The following is a 15,360-nucleotide window of genomic DNA, read 5'->3' on the forward strand; positions in this document are numbered from 1 at the left end:
CAAATAGAAGCAGAACGCACACAGGAGAACATACATGCATGGCTCAAACTTCATTCAGCATTTCATTCAGCAACCCTGGTACTGTTTATCAGCCTACCTTGACAGGCAGTGCTGGGTGAAACAGAAAGGAGACAGGAGTATGCTTATCATCTCATGGACTTTGAGGAGGTGCTAGGCCCTCATAGGACCTTCAGAATTTAGATAATTTCAAGAGGTGAGGCTGCCCCCTGGGGACCATACCTGGTAGGACATTAGACCCTATGGATGGATTTCCTGCTTAAATTTATCTTCAAAATGGTAGGTGCTTTTTTTTTCTTAGAACATTTAATCTCCAAACACTAAATGCTGAGATATTCATGGGAGAAAATGGGAGATGGCACCCTTTTAGCCTTCCTTCCCTCCCTCCCTCCCTCCCTCCCTCCCTCCCTCCCTCCCTCCTTCCTTCCTTCCTTCCTTCCTTCCTTCCCTCCCTCCCTCCCTCCCTCCCTCCTTCCTTCCTTCCTTCCTTCCTTCCTTCCTTCCTTCCTTCCTTCCTTCCTTCCTTCCTTCCTTCCTTCCTTCCTTCCTTCCTTCCTTCCTTCCTTCCTTCCAAAAGGTGTGTACAACCTATATAAGCACAGGCATGGCATATGCCAATTTGTGGAGTTCATTGCTAGGAAGAGAAAAAAAAACCGAGGTTGATTGATTTGTGGTTCTCTGCACTCAGACAACTGGGTTCAATGAGTAAACTATGGTTAGAGAAACCGTTAGAGGGCTGAAAGAATACAAAGCACCCAAGCTGAATTCTGGTGCAGGAAGGGGGCATCTTGCCAACCCGTCACCCACTCATGGGATGCGAGCTTGCCTTTCCCCCCCCCAGCACTAAATCATGCCTTTCAAACCCAACTCTCCCGAACTTGGAGTCCTCCATGGGCTGAAACCCCCATTCCTCCAGTCGGCAGGGCTAAAGGAGGATGGGACTGTGCTCCAGATCCAAGCCACGAGTCAGCCAAGGGCGGAGATCGCTGATTTCCCTCTATTATAGCTTCGGCGTCCGGCCACCTCCAACCTTCTTCGGGTCGCTTCTTGTATGAATCCGAAGTTACCCCGGAGGCAGGGGGGGGGGAGACAGACGAACGTCTGAATGCTGCGGGAACAGGCGCAACCTGATCCGCCAGGCAAGGCAGCGGCGGCGGAGCGACGGGACGATTGGTTGGCTCGGTGCCCCCTTGGCTCGCCACCCGAAGGGCGCCCCCGTCCCACGCCGGGAGGGCGAGGTGAGAGGCGGGCCCACGGGCGCCTGTGACGCGCCGCCGGCAGGGTTATAAAACACCTGCAGCGGAGACCTGGGACCTCAGAAGCGTCTCTGGGCGGCTGTGGGGAGGGAAAGGGGCAGCACATTGGCCTCACCTTAATCCAGGTAGCCACAATGGTAAACAATCTGTCCTGTTTCTTTTCTTTTGCAGTCGCCCTCTGTGTCCTGCAGCCAGAAGGTGAGAGAACCGTCAGGATTTTTATTTTTTTTATTTTTAAAGGATAACTATTTTGGGGCTCTCTTTGTGCCTGTTTTAAATCCTGCTGTTGTTATTATTATTATTATTATTTTTTTTTAAAAAAAATATGCATTTTGCTTGGGAAGGAGCCATAGCTTTTGACCACCCCCCACCACCCCTCCTCCTTGTCAGCCAGATGCTAACCACCTTCTCCATCCTCCAGTGAGCAGCAGGACCAGACTTGGCTTTTAGGGGACTGCAGGCTGGAGGAAGCAAGCTCTAGTGAAGCTTGGTTTTGCAGGGATGCAGGCTCCTCCGATTTTACTCTTAGCATAAATCCCAGTGATTAACCCCCCCCCTTCCCTCTCCTGGTTTGCTATTTTTGAGAAGAAGAAAAAAGACTTCCTTTTTTTTTAATCTTCTCAAAGCAAGGATAATACAAAAATAAAAATCAAGGCTCAGTCCTTTTGGCATACTCATAGCTTGCCCACGCTTTAGGCGATTGTGGCTAAATTTAGAAAGGAAAGAAGCCAAAGACATAACCATTACCGGCTCCCACTTGGGGGTGTTGATTTCACTTGCTAATGAATCCACCTCTCTACTGATAAACGTGAGGCTCTTTGCGAACACGGGTCAAAGTGTACACCTACGTGAGATATCCAGTATCATTTTCGGCTTCTGGTTTCTTGCTGAGCAATGCCAAAGAGCCGTGGGGTCCGTAAACACCCTGAGTAAATAAAAGAACACCACATTTATGATCTTGCAATCTCGGGCATTAACTAAGGCTGTGGCTGCTACAAAACTGTTAAGCTGGAAAACTAGGGGGCAGGCTAATCACTCTGTTTACATACCAAGATGCGTTCCTGGCTCTTCCCAGCCAGAGCTGCTGTGAGTGATTCATCTTCTCTGCTCTTTCTTTTCCTCTGGATGTACAAACAGGCCAGGCGACAGCAGAATCCCACCTCCTGGGAAACAACAGTCGGCACCAGAGGACCAAGAGATGTTCTTGTACCAGCTGGATGGACAAGGAGTGCATCTATTTCTGCCATCTTGGTATCATCTGGATCAACACACCAAGGTAAGTGAAGCTCTTAGGTTTCTGAAAATGGGTGCAGGGTCCCAGGGCTTGGTATAGCAAAAGTCCACCTTGTCATGCAGCAAATTTGAGTTCCAGTCTCCAGCATAGCTAGGTCCAGGAAACACACATCTCTGAGCCGTGGTGGCACAGTGGTTATAATGCAGTACTGTCTGATTACACAGTGATCGGTGAAAATATAAATGCTTCAAAGGGTTGTTTGTTGTTTGTTAGGAAGTTAAGGCTGAATTAGCCTCAGATGCATACAATGATCAAGAAGGTGTTGGCCGGTTGCACTATATGGCAAGACCCCAACAGTTCCCCCAACAGTCTCTCTTGAGCTGCTTAGGATCCAAGCCAAACAGACTGCACTTGCTTAGGTGTGGTTCTAATTATGCCTGCTAACCTGCGGTCTTGAGTAACAATCCAGTGAGGAAGGTGCATGTCATTTTCTCCAGTTTTATTTTTTTACTTTTAAGAAGGGGAAAGGCTGGGGGTGGTGGTGGAAAGAGACTAACAGGCCCTGCAGGTCACCTGAAGCTACAACATTTATCAGTGTTTATTGGTTTCCTTTTCAACAAATGAGCTTCTTCAAGTCCAGATTGGTCAATATGAAAAGGTAGCACAGGGCAGCAGGGAATACAGTTAGTCCTCAGCGTACAACCCTGTTTGACTCTAGACTTACAACCAGAAGTGGTTGCAGTCATTAAGCAGGTGAATGCTGGGATGCTGTGACAGTGGTAAGTGCAAAGACTGCTTGCAAGTCATTTTTCCCCCAGTGCCATTGTAAATTCAAATGGTTGTGAGTTGAGGACTGCCTGTATGAGAGGAATCCAACTGGATCAGATCCAGGGCCCTTTGAGCCAAGCGTCCTGTTCCTATCCTGATCAGTTAGATGCTGATGGAAGCCCATAAAAAGAACTTAAGGGAACCTGCTGCTTCAGACTTATGGACACCACCTCTGGTTTTGGAAATAATCCCCCATCCAGACACCCCTGTGCATCATTGATAGCTTTATCCTCCAGAAATTTTCCTGGAGAACTTTAAGCTATGTAACTTGGTAGACATCATAGGAGCAGAGAAAGCAACTTTTTGTCCACTCCGACAATCGGGTCCTCCAACCCAAGATTGTTCATTGGACTGATCACAGCTACTTCAGAAAATGCCACTGATTGAAACTGTGACCTTATGCATGAAGAACAACAAGTCAACCATTGTTCCATAGCCCTGCCCTTTAGTTATGCTTGGGTCTCATTAAAATTAACTGTGCTTAAAGTAATTGTTTTTTTCATATGAATTCCAGAGATACCCCACGTATATAACCTAATCTGGATTAGCAATGCTGTGTCCTCCTGCTCCTGTTAATCCCACGTAACATGGCCATGGATCAGGGATGATAGGAGCTGTAGTCCAACTGCCTTTGGAGAGACATCCATCCTTGGTCTAGGTCCAAGCATCCAGTGCCAGGGAAATTGCATTGGGTTTTCTGTCCTAATGTGAGATGAGGATTTATTTGCCAAGCCACAAACCACAATTTGCAAATCTCTTCAGCAGAGATTCTAAATCAGATTATTCAAGGCCAACTGAATACCCCCATGGCTTAGCGTATCTGGAGCAAGGAGATTGTTCTCTCTCATAGTGACCACAGAGATGTCTAGCTGTTGTTCAATTTCCTTGGCTACTGACCAAACCTATATCATAAATGTCTTTCCAACCAATCACGGAGATTAACTTGACTGTTGCTTTCTTCTTTCACAATCAGCCACTCTGTACCTTATGGGCTAGGAAGTCCTAAAGCACGAAAGAAGAGGTCCCTCCCCAGATGTGAGTGCTCACATGTCAAGGACACCATCTGTGCAACTTTCTGTCGTGGCAACCCTCAGTAAGTAATATAAAAAGCAAGAGTATATCCCTAATCCTAACCCTGATATATACAACAAAGTTTCTTGGGAGATTGATAGAGGGAACGCTATACAGGATGGAAATTTCCTTGAATCAGCCTACGATTAAATTTTCTCACTTCAGCAAGTATCTCAATTTATTTGCCCATTATGCCAAACATCCCAAAATACTTAGAGACATCAGACCAAGTTGAATATAGAAGAGCTACTTTCAATAGGCTTATTTGGCAAAGGCGTAGTCCAGGGTTCAAAGTTTGCAAATTCTACACTAGGAATCAAAGTGCACAGGATTAAACCACTAAGACAATGTTATTTTGAAGCAAAGTAAATCCAGGTATGGACAGATATACACCGAGAGGCTAGCAGGAAAGCTATTCCAACATTGCAGTGTTCTCGGGAGACTAAAGTATTGAGAGCTCCCATCCTTCATGCAGGTATAGTTGGGGCTGATCACTTATAACAGGCTACTTAGAGTAGTGACTTACTCTTGAGCAGACCCAGCTTTCCTAGGGTTCCTCCAAGCAAGTTAGCATCCTCCTATTTGGATTCCTATGTTGTAGCGGATGATAGCTGGGTGGACAAATGTCTATTTCATGGTCAGAATCTAAAAGAATGGTCTCTGTTTCTGCCATGTCTCCACTGTTGGATGCTAAATCCCAGAATGGAATCTACATTGTTGATCAGCTATTGATCTCCTTACGAGAAGGCCATCCCAAAAAGCTATGAATAGAATAGAATAGAATAGAATAGAATAGAATAGAATAGAATAGAATAGAATAGAATAGAATAGAATAGAATAGAAGTAGAGTAGAGTAGTAGTTGGAAGGGACCTTGGAGGTCTTCTAGTCCAGTCCCCTGCTCAAGCAGGAGAACCTATACCATCTCAGACAGGTGACTGTCCAGTCTATTCTTAAAAATCTCCAGTGATGGAGCTCACAATGGCTGAGTTTATACAACATTCTTAGCCAAAGCCAAATAAAGCCCATTGTAACTTATTGTGGTGTGGGAACATTGCCACTAGCAAAGCTGCCCCATGGAGGTCATCGTAGATACTTGGTGGAAAGCACAAAAACATCACATTTATTATTATGTCATTTGCCCCCACATGCCTACTCTGTGGACTCCCATAGATTACACTGAAATTCCCTCCTATAAAAGACAATTTTAGAACAATTTTAGAACAATTTTAACCCAGAGGAGCTACTCTTTAGATTCTTTACAATAACTGGAATGGCAATCTATTAAAAATGTCCTTTCATCTTTTTACTGTTATGATCATTAACCTGGATTCTTAGAAAATCTTGCATAAGTAAATTCAGCTATAAACTTTTCAAAGTATTGGATCCTTCCTCTGTTAAAAACATACATGCACACGTGTGCGCACATGCACACACACACATGGGGAGAGGGAGGGAGGGAGAGAGAGAGAAACAGACAAACAAAGAAAGGATGAGAAAGAGGAGAGAAAGATAGCCTGGAGAGTAAAAACAAAGCTTTTAAAAAAGCAACTCAAATACATGTTTAAGAAATATTAATACCATCCCCCTTTCTCTTTATTTTGCCCTTCTCAGTATTTTCTCTTATGGGACTCACTTTGGCCTTGTTTTTCCAGAGATCCCCCGAAAATTCAGCTGCCCATGGATACAGGAATGTTGGCAAAGCTTCGTCAGAGCAGAAATACCAAGCTTGGCAAGTTGAACTCTGGAAAGTTTTCAGGTAAAAAGTCTACTTGTGAGTCTTTTAATACTTGTATTAAAAGATTTTGTAGTGATTCTGCTGCACATCCACTCACACTGGGCATGTCTGAAGTTCTGCAAAATACTTTGGAGTAGAGTTATAATAGTCATTGCTCACCTTCCTCTTGAGGTTTTGGAAATGGAGAACTCCTTTTGCTAATTCTCTGTCAGAAGTCCCTTTAGAAATCCTTCTAGAACTAAGGAGAAATTTTCTGACAGGGAGAACTATTAACCAGTGGAACAGCTTGCCTTCAGAAGTTGTGGGTGCTCCATCACTGGAGATTTTAAAGAAAAGATTGGACAGGCATTTGTCTGCAATGGTGTAGGGCAGGGGTAGGCAACCTTGGCTCTTTTATGACTTGTGGACTTCAACTCCCAGAATTCCTGAGCCAGCCGTGCTGAGGGGAAAGGGAGAGGTTTCCAAGCTGAGCCATGCTGGCTCAGGAATTCTGGGAGTTGAAGTCCACGAGTCATAAAAGAGCCAAGGTTGCCTACCCCTGGTATAGGCTCTCCTGCTTGAGCAGGGTGTTGGATTAAAGACCACAGGTCCTTTCAGCCCTATGATTAGGTTATTTTCCCTCCAATCTAGAGTGTAGGGCCCTTCCGTACAGTGTTGAACTCCCAACTTTCAGCACAGGGTGGCCAACATCTAGTTCGTCAGGAGGCAGTAGGCTTCCTTTCTTCCGACTTAAATCTGTCAGTTATTGAAAACTGATTTGTTCAGAATGAAGTGGTAAGGTATATTTTCAGGGGAGTGAGAGGCAGGTTTCACAGCAGGAAAGAACTATTTTCTCCAACTCTTTGCTTTCGGCCTTCAGTTGCGAGACTCAAAAGGAGAAAAGAGAATGAAGTTATATAATGAATAATAAAGTGTCCCTTCCAATGCAGACATGGGAATCTCAGGGATTCATAAAGGTCATCCCAGATGAGCATTGACACTCCTTTGCCCTCCGTTCCCAGAATAATTCAGAAGAACTAAGGAAGAGCATCAGCTGAGATAGATGTGAGAATGGTACCTTCCAAAGGATTGTTATGACAATCCTATGCTAAAGGTTCAACATTTTTCCCATCCCCATTTTGATGATGCAGCGAAGCCAAACTTGGTTTTCTGCTTTTAGGAGGAAGCAGCTCTAGTCAAGTTTGGCTTTGCAGGCTCCTCTGATACTACTCTTAGCACAAAACCCAATGACTAAAACCCCCTGCCTCTCCCTCTCCCTCCTCTGGGTTGCTATTTTTTTGGAGGTGGGGGGAAAGACTTGGCTTTTGTTTGCAACCCTCTCAAAGGCAGAATAATACTTTTAAAAGGGGTCAGTTTTTTTGACATGCTTTGACCCACTTCTAGCTTGCCGCGCTTTGTGTGATTGTGACAGAAGTTAGAAAGGAAAAAAGCCAAACAGAGAACTATTATCTGACTCCCTCTAACCATGTTCTGACAGTTCTTGGGGGTGTCGATCTCATTTGCTAATGAATCCACCTCTCCAGCTAATGAAGCCATCTCTCTCTACTGGTAAACGTGAGGCATTGCGAACACAGGCCAAACTAGTCTAGATGTTCAGTATCACTTTCGGCTTCTGCTTTCTTGCTGAGCCATGCCAAAGAGCCATGGGGCCCGTAATCATCCTGAGTGAATAACACTCAGAACACAACATTTATGATCTTGTAATCTCGGGCATTATCCAAGGCTGCTATAAAACTGTTAAGCTGGAGACCTACGGGGCAGGCTAATCACTCTGTTTACATACCAAGATGCCTTCCTGGCTCTTCCCAGCCAGAGCTGCTGTGACTGATTCATCTTCTCTGCTCTTTCCTTTCCTCTGGACGTACGAACAGGCCAGGCAACGACAGAATCCCACCGCATAGTAATCAACAGTCAGCACCCGAGAACCAAGAGGTGTTCTTGTGTCAGCTTGATGGACAAGGAGTGCCTCTATTTCTGCCATCAAAATATCAACTGGGGCAACATAGCAGGGTAAGTGAAGCTCTTAGGTTTTTGAAAAAGTTTGGAGGGTCCCTGAGTTTAGTATAGCAAAAGTCTGCCTTTTCATGCACAAAATTCAAGTTCCAATCTCTAGCATATCTAGGTTGAAATACATTTGTCTAAAACCTTGCAGTGGCTAGTGACTTCCTCTTGAGCAGATCCAGCTTTCATGGGGCTCCTCCGAGCAAGTTAGCACCCTCCCATTTGGATTTCTTTATTGTAATGGGTGGTAGGCTGTGTGGACATATCTCTATTTCATGGTCAAAATCTACAAGAATGGTCTCTGTTTCTGCCAAGCCTCCATTGCTGGATCCTAGTTGTCAGAATGGAATCTATGTTGCTACTGTTCTCCTTCTGAGAAGGATCATCTCAATAAGCTATAAAGTTCACAATGGCTGGGTTCATACAGCATTTTCAGCTAAACTGAAATAAAGCCCATTATAACTTTGTTCACACACAACTGTATGTGAACTTTGCCACAAGCATGGCCCCATGGAAGTCATCATAGATACTTGGTAGAAACCACAAAAACATCACTTTTATTATTATGGCACCTGCCTCCTCATGCATTCCCTAGGACAGGGGTCTGCAACCTTGACAATTTTAAGAGTTGTGGACTTCAGCTCCCATAGCTGGCTGAGGAATTCTGGGAGCTGAAGTCCACAAGTCTTAAAGTTGTCAAGGTTGCAGACCCCTGCTTTAGGATACTTGTGGATTACATGGAAATTTCCTTTTTAAAAACACAATAGGATAGAATAGTTTGAACCCCGAAGGGCTATTCTTTATAATGTCTTCTTTAGGTCTCTTGATCAGGCACACACATACTCTCTGAGAATGATGGCTGTGGTAGTCCAAAACAGTGAAAAGTCTCCAGTTGCCTATTCCTACATTAATTTGTTGAACATTATACATATTTTTCTTGAGAAATCCAAATCACTAGTGTCATCGTGTCCTTTTAGACACCCAACTAGATCTTATGAAGAAAACACTTTTGTTGAAATATACAATATAATAACAATACAGTAACTGGAATGGCAATGTAGTAAAAAAATATCCTTTCATCTTTTTACCGTAATGATCATTAAACTGGGTTGTTAGAAGATCTTGCATAAGTGATTCCAGCTATAAACGTTTCTAAGAATTGGATCCTTTGTTAAACACACACACACACACACAGACACACACACACACACACACACATACACACACACACACATAGAGAGGAAGAGAAAGGAGAGAAAGCTTGCAGAGTGAAATCAAAGCTGTTAAAAAAGTAATTTAAATATTTAAGAAAAATAATCTTTCTTTCTCTTTATTTTTCCATTCTCAGTACTCTTTCTTATGGGACTCACCTTGGCCTTTTTTTCCCCAGAAATCCCCCCAAAATTCAGCTGCTCAAGGACACAGGAATGTTGGCAAAGCTTCTTTCACAGCAGAAATCCCAAGCTTGACAAGTTGAAGTTCGGAAAGTTTTCAGGTAAAAGGTCTAGTTGTGAATTTTTTAATATTTGTATAGTGTAGGGATTTCACTGCATATCCAGTCACATTGGGCAAAGATGAAGATCTGCAAAATGCTTTGGACCAGAGTTTTAATCGTCATCGCTCACCCTCCTCTTGACATTTTGGAAATGGGGAACTCCTTTTGCTAGTTCTCTGTCAGAAATCCCTCTCTCTCCAATCTAGAGTGTAGGCCAGCTGAATATCTGTTTTAACAGAATGACAGAGTTGGAGGTCTTCTCCTCAGAGGTCTTCTGCTCAATAAGGAGACCATTTCAGACAAATGGTTGTCTGATCTTTGGGAAAGCAGATCCCCTTTGCTTATAAACTCATTTCCCCATTGACTTAATGAGGTCTTCCTAATACCGAAATCTCCCCTAAAAGAGTAAGGAAACTGGACAACATGCTGCAAGATGCCTCAATATGTGATGGGAACTCAGCCACTCTTAATATATTTTCAGAATCAGGTCTCTGATTAAGCCATAATATGTTTTGCTGGGCGTTCACAATTATATTTGCTTGCATGGTTTAGGACAGGAGTCTTCAAACTTGGCCCTTTTATGACTTGTGGACAGGCACGCTGGCTGAGGAATTCTGGGAGTTGAAGTCCACAAGTCATAAAAGGGCCAAGTTTGAAGACCCCTGGTTTAGGCTGTCGCGTGTTGTTCCTCTTGGACTCCTGAGCTCCCAAAGTTAAATATAAACTTCAGTGAATATTCATGGGCTGTAGACATAATGTTGACTATTTATTTGATTGTATAATTCACAGGAACTTATTCTTTCCGGAACTGAATTTTCCAGAAAACTCTCTCCAAGATATCAAGGTCTTCCATGGGAAAAGAGCTTCCTGAAGACAAAGGGATCAGCAGGGACCTTAAGGATTCTCCTTGTCTTAGTGAATGGACTCCTCCATTTTCAAAGGTGCTCCTCTATTAGGGAGTCAAAGGACGTTGAGTGAGAAGAAGGAAATGTCTACAAAAAGCTGGGACTGGGTTGAACAAGGAGCACCACTCCGAATGGAACAGTTCCCCTGTTATTCCAAAGATCGTACTGAACAGGAGAAAACATCTCTCCCCTTTTTCTCCTGCTCCTTGATGTTGCTCTTCCTCCTGTGCCTCTTCGTTGGGTGAAGATTGTCCATGGGGTTCCCAGAAAATGCCCAGGTGGAGAGCTGGCATTTTATGCATCCAGAAGTATTTGGGGGAAACGCAATATGTATAACCTCAAATGTGATAATGCAAAGAAAGTCCTTCCCACCCACTTCCCTAGAACTTGGTTATGCTCTTCTGGCATTTGATTTTAGAGGTAGTTTGCTTGTGGGAATCAAACAGCTTCCCCCAAGACTGTCCTGTCCAAATTCCTCTTTATTTTTCTGTCAATATAACTAGTCCTCAACTTACGACCACAGTTGAGCCCCCCCCCACATCTGTTGCTAAGCAGGACGGTTGTTCAGTGAGTTTTTGCCCCATTTGACGATCTTTCTTGCCACAGTTGTTCAGTGAATCGCTTAAGTTGTTAAATTAGTAACGCGGGTGTTAAGTGAATCTGGTTTCCCCGTTGACTTGGCTTGTCAGAAGGTCGCAAAAGGGGATCACAACCGTCTTAAATGTGAGTCACTTGTCAAGCATCCGAATGTAAATCCTGTGACCCTGGGGATGCTGCAATGGTCATAAGTTTGAAAAATGATCATAAGTCACTTTTTTCAGTGCTGTAACTTCGAACGCTCACTAAGCAAACTGTTGTAAGACGAGGACTACCTGTACATCTGGGAATGAGACAGATGCAACCTTCTTTGGGGTACCTTCTTTTCTCCCAAGCCAGGGGTAGACAACCTTGGCTCTTTTATGACTCGTGGACTTCAACTCCCAGACTTCCTCGGCCAGCATGGCTCAGCTTGGAAACCTCTCCCTTTCCCCTCAGCATGGCTGGCTCAGGAATTCTGGGAGTTGAAGTCTTGCCTACCCATATGATCCAAGCCAAAAAATTACAAGGAGAAGGGGAAGCTAAGTTGAGTATTCCTTATTTAAAATGCCATAAGGGATCAAGAATAGTTTAACCAGGTTAATTGCCACAACTCCACTTAAGAATGTAGGCATCATCTCCATACTTTTGTGTTATAACAAAAGTCCATCAAAGATTGTTCATTTGCTCTATGAGACTTTTTTTTTAGTTCATTCAGGAAATAAGCATTTCGTCTCATTTTCATTGAAGGGAATTCCTTCCTTGTCTAAATCACAGGACACTTTAGCTGCTTTTCGTACGAGGTTTAGCTTCGTTTATGAACCATAATGTCCAAAGAAACACGTGGCAGGATATGCAATCTGGCTGAGAAGCTCTTATCCTAGCTGGTTTCTATGGTGATTGTGGTTTTAAAGTTCTCTCTCTGTATAGCTCTTTAAAAACATTGCTTCAAATGTTTTCTTGGATATGACAGCATCGAGCACAATGTATATTTTTCTAAAAACCAAGAGGGTCTGTTTTACTTTTGCACTTAAGCAGATTTTGTTCAGCCTCCCTCAAAAAAAAAATCTACTGCCTTGCACAAAAATGAGCAAAAGGGCCTCATTCTGTACATTCCTAGATTTATGCAACAAAAGATGTTATGGGAAAGTTGAACTTATCTGCCGTCTCCCTCTGTCCATATTTGCATGCACCTTCTTTATGTAGCATTCCAAGGCTTGAATAGACGTGTAGATATATGTAGATATATTTATTGTTTCAAACTTTTTTTTACTCTAAAATGCAAACTTTTATTTGTAAAAAAATAATAATAAAAAAATCCCAGACCAATTTTTCTATCTTTCTTATTCAGGGGTATGAGGAGATTCAATAAATGTAGGTTTTAAAGAGAGGAATTACATTAGCCAGTTGTCACAAAAACAACCCAAGCCTGGGTTCAACCATTATATTAAGGCAAAATACAGTTGGTTGGCTTTTGGATTAGTATGTTAATGAGAGACATTAATGGTAATTGTTGACCAACTTCATTACAGGCAGTCTTTGACTTATGACCACAACTGAGCCCAAAATTTCTGTTGCTAAGAGAGACAGTTAAGTGAGTTTGTCCCATTTTATAACCTTTCTTGTCGCAATTGTTGAGTGAATCTGACTTCCCCATTGACTTTGCTTGTCAGAAGGTCACAAAAGGGGATCATTTGACCCCCAGGACACTGCAACCATCATAAATATGAGTCAGTTGCAAAGTGTCTGAATTTTGATCACATGACCACAGGAATGCTGCAACAGTCATAAGTGTGAGAAACGGTCTTAAGGCGCCTTTTTCAGTGCTGTTGTGACTTTGAACTGTCACTAACAGAACCATTGTAAGTTGAGGACGGACTGTATTTAATTTTGTGGTTGTGTGTAGCTTTCTCAAAGCCTTATTACCTGCCTAGTCTGTCACAAAGGAGTCAAGCTATTCTCCCAAGCGCCTGAGGGCAGGACAAGAAGCAACAGATGGAAACTAACCAAAGAGAGATGCAACCTAGAACTAAGAAGAAACTTCCTGACAGTGAGAACAATTAACCGGTGGAACAACCTGCCTCCAGAGGTTGTGAATGCTCCAACGCTGGAGGTTTTTAAGAAGAGGTTGGACCACCATTTGTCTGAAATGGTATAGGGTTTCCTGCCTGAGCAGGGGGTTGGACTAAATGACCTCCAAGGTCACTTCCAACTTTGTTATTCTGTATTATGTATGGTCATCTCCCCCAAAGTTCCTTGCTAATGACCTGAGCATCCCCAATGTGCCTTCTAAGAAAATGGGAGAGGAGGAATTCAAGCAACTTCTCAAAAGTCTTTATAGGTGTTATTGCGACAGCTAACGGCATCTGCTATCTATCTGTGCATATTAATACATCTCCAGAAGATCTGTCTTTCAATGTTTCTTTCACTGCACTACACTACACTACACTGCATTACACAATAACCATATACTGTAAATGGAAATAAATGCCTTTGATATGGTTATGTTTGTACATCATAATTGTTCCAGCCCTGCAAGGTAGTCCAAATAAGAAGCACAGCCAGGATTACTAGCTCTATCTTTACTGCAAATTTACATTAACAGAATCTTGGAAGAGGGAAAGTATTTCTCCCTGCTTTTCCTTTTCCTTTCCAGAAAACCTGGGAGGGTCTCTTCTGAAATGTTTCCCACACCCTCCCTCCTTCTGAGCTGAAATACCTTTTACACACCTGTTATCCAGTCTGCAACTCTCCTTCCTGTCTCCCAAGGCCATTTCTAGACATTCTGTTGAAAATAAAATTAGGCAATTTGTGGTTGTTGAGTGTGCTATAGGAATTCAGACTTTGACCTAGTATGTTGTCTGCATCAGGCCATTAAATTAAACCATAACATAGCTTATTTGCTTAGGCATGGCATGTTATGTGAACACAGCAATTATATTTGCTAACCTGGGTTGGAATTTAGTCTGATATGCAAGTTGAACTGCAGAGGCTTTTTCAATTTCGTTACCCATTTCTGATTTATTAACACACTTCATCCTCAAGCCTCATGGGCTCTAGGTAGTTTACAGCTATTACAAGAGCAGTAATAATAAATAATCAATTTTAAAATGTTGATAACAAAAGTATCTCTTATCTTGGACTCAGCTTGGCCAGCTCCCTAAAGACTAACATGAACTAAGGCCTTGAATGAGGCGCCATTTCATTTTGCTATTTACAAACCCTAAGGATTTTTTCCCCTGTATGAACCCAGTTAGTATTTCTCAACCAACCATTAAAGATTTGAGGTCAGAAGAGCAATCTCCAGAATGACCTTTAACTTTACCCTAATTAATCAGCTCCTTCCTCTTAACACACAATTAATAATCTGTTCCTAACGAGTCATAAAGACTTTGGCATCTCTGATAAAATGTTGATCAAATGATCAGGGGAGTCAATCTGAAATTAATATTTTCTTTGGTAGTAAGGAACCTCATAAAAACCAGGTTGGGAAAGGATGGGAAGGATGTTATTAGCTTCAAATGCCAAACTTCTCAGTCGGTTAAATTCAGTCCAGCCACCTACCTGCCTTTGCTGGGTATCTTAAATGCTGTCTCTTGAAGAAGGATGTGCAACATTGGGAACCTGTGAATCACTGAACAGAAAGAACTCTTTGTTATAGCTATAAATTGTATACCAAGATGTTGAGTAGGTACAAATCAGTAACATTCAGAAAAGCTTTGGAGAGCCTCATGGGTCATGTTCTTATAATTAGTTAGTGATAAGGTAATGTTGAGACTTTGGAAAAAGTTCAGAGAAGAGCAATTAAAATGATCAAAAGCCTGGAGATTAAAACATATGAAGAACAGCTGCAGGACTTTGGTTTAGCTAGTCTAAAGAAAAGAAGAAACAGGGGCAACATGATAGCAGTATTCCAGTATTTGAGGAGCTACCACAAAGAAAAGGGTGTCAAACTATTCTCCAAAGCACCAGAGGGCAGGACAAGAAACAATGGTTGGAAACTGATCAAAGAGAGAAGCAACCTGGAATTAAGGAAAAACTTCCTAACAGTGAGGACAATTAACCAGGAACAGCTTGCCTTCAGAAATCATGGGCGCTCCATCACTGGAGGTCTTTAAGAAGAGATTGTCACTTGTCTGAAATGGTATAGGTTCTTCTGTTTGAGCAGGGAGCTGGACTAGAAGACCTCCAAGGTTCTACTCTACTCCACCGTTGCTTCTTGTCCTGCCTTCAGGTGCTA

General features: G+C 42.8%; 1 protein-coding gene across 1 annotated transcript; it reads left to right on the plus strand.

The window, feature by feature from the left end:
- Positions 1 to 1,115: 1,115 nt before the first annotated feature.
- EDN2 (endothelin 2) lies at positions 1,116 to 9,636 on the plus strand. Its single transcript, XM_083369729.1, has 6 exons — positions 1,116 to 1,472; positions 2,412 to 2,550; positions 4,310 to 4,429; positions 6,061 to 6,164; positions 8,015 to 8,153; positions 9,535 to 9,636. The coding sequence occupies exons 1-6, from the start codon at positions 1,409 to 1,411 to the stop codon at positions 9,611 to 9,613; spliced, it is 645 nt and encodes a 214-aa protein (XP_083225855.1). The 5' UTR covers positions 1,116 to 1,408; the 3' UTR covers positions 9,614 to 9,636.
- The last annotated feature ends 5,724 nt before the right edge of the window (positions 9,637 to 15,360 follow it).

The sequence above is a fragment of the Vipera ursinii genome (genome assembly GCF_947247035.1).
Source record: "Vipera ursinii genome assembly, chromosome: 9".
NCBI classification, from domain to species: Eukaryota; Metazoa; Chordata; class Lepidosauria; order Squamata; family Viperidae; genus Vipera; species Vipera ursinii.

What these genes read in the sequence shown, in the direction of transcription:
- EDN2 (XM_083369729.1), top strand. Translation starts at nt 1,409, where the DNA reads ATGGTAAACAATCTGTCCTGTTTCTTTTCTTTTGCAGTCGCCCTCTGT. An exon ending in CTGTGTCCTGCAGCCAGAAG is followed by an intron (nt 1,473 to 2,411) that starts GTGAGAGAACCG and finishes ATGTACAAACAG; the next exon opens with GCCAGGCGACAGCAGAATCC. An exon ending in ATCTGGATCAACACACCAAG is followed by an intron (nt 2,551 to 4,309) that starts GTAAGTGAAGCT and finishes TTTCACAATCAG; the next exon opens with CCACTCTGTACCTTATGGGC.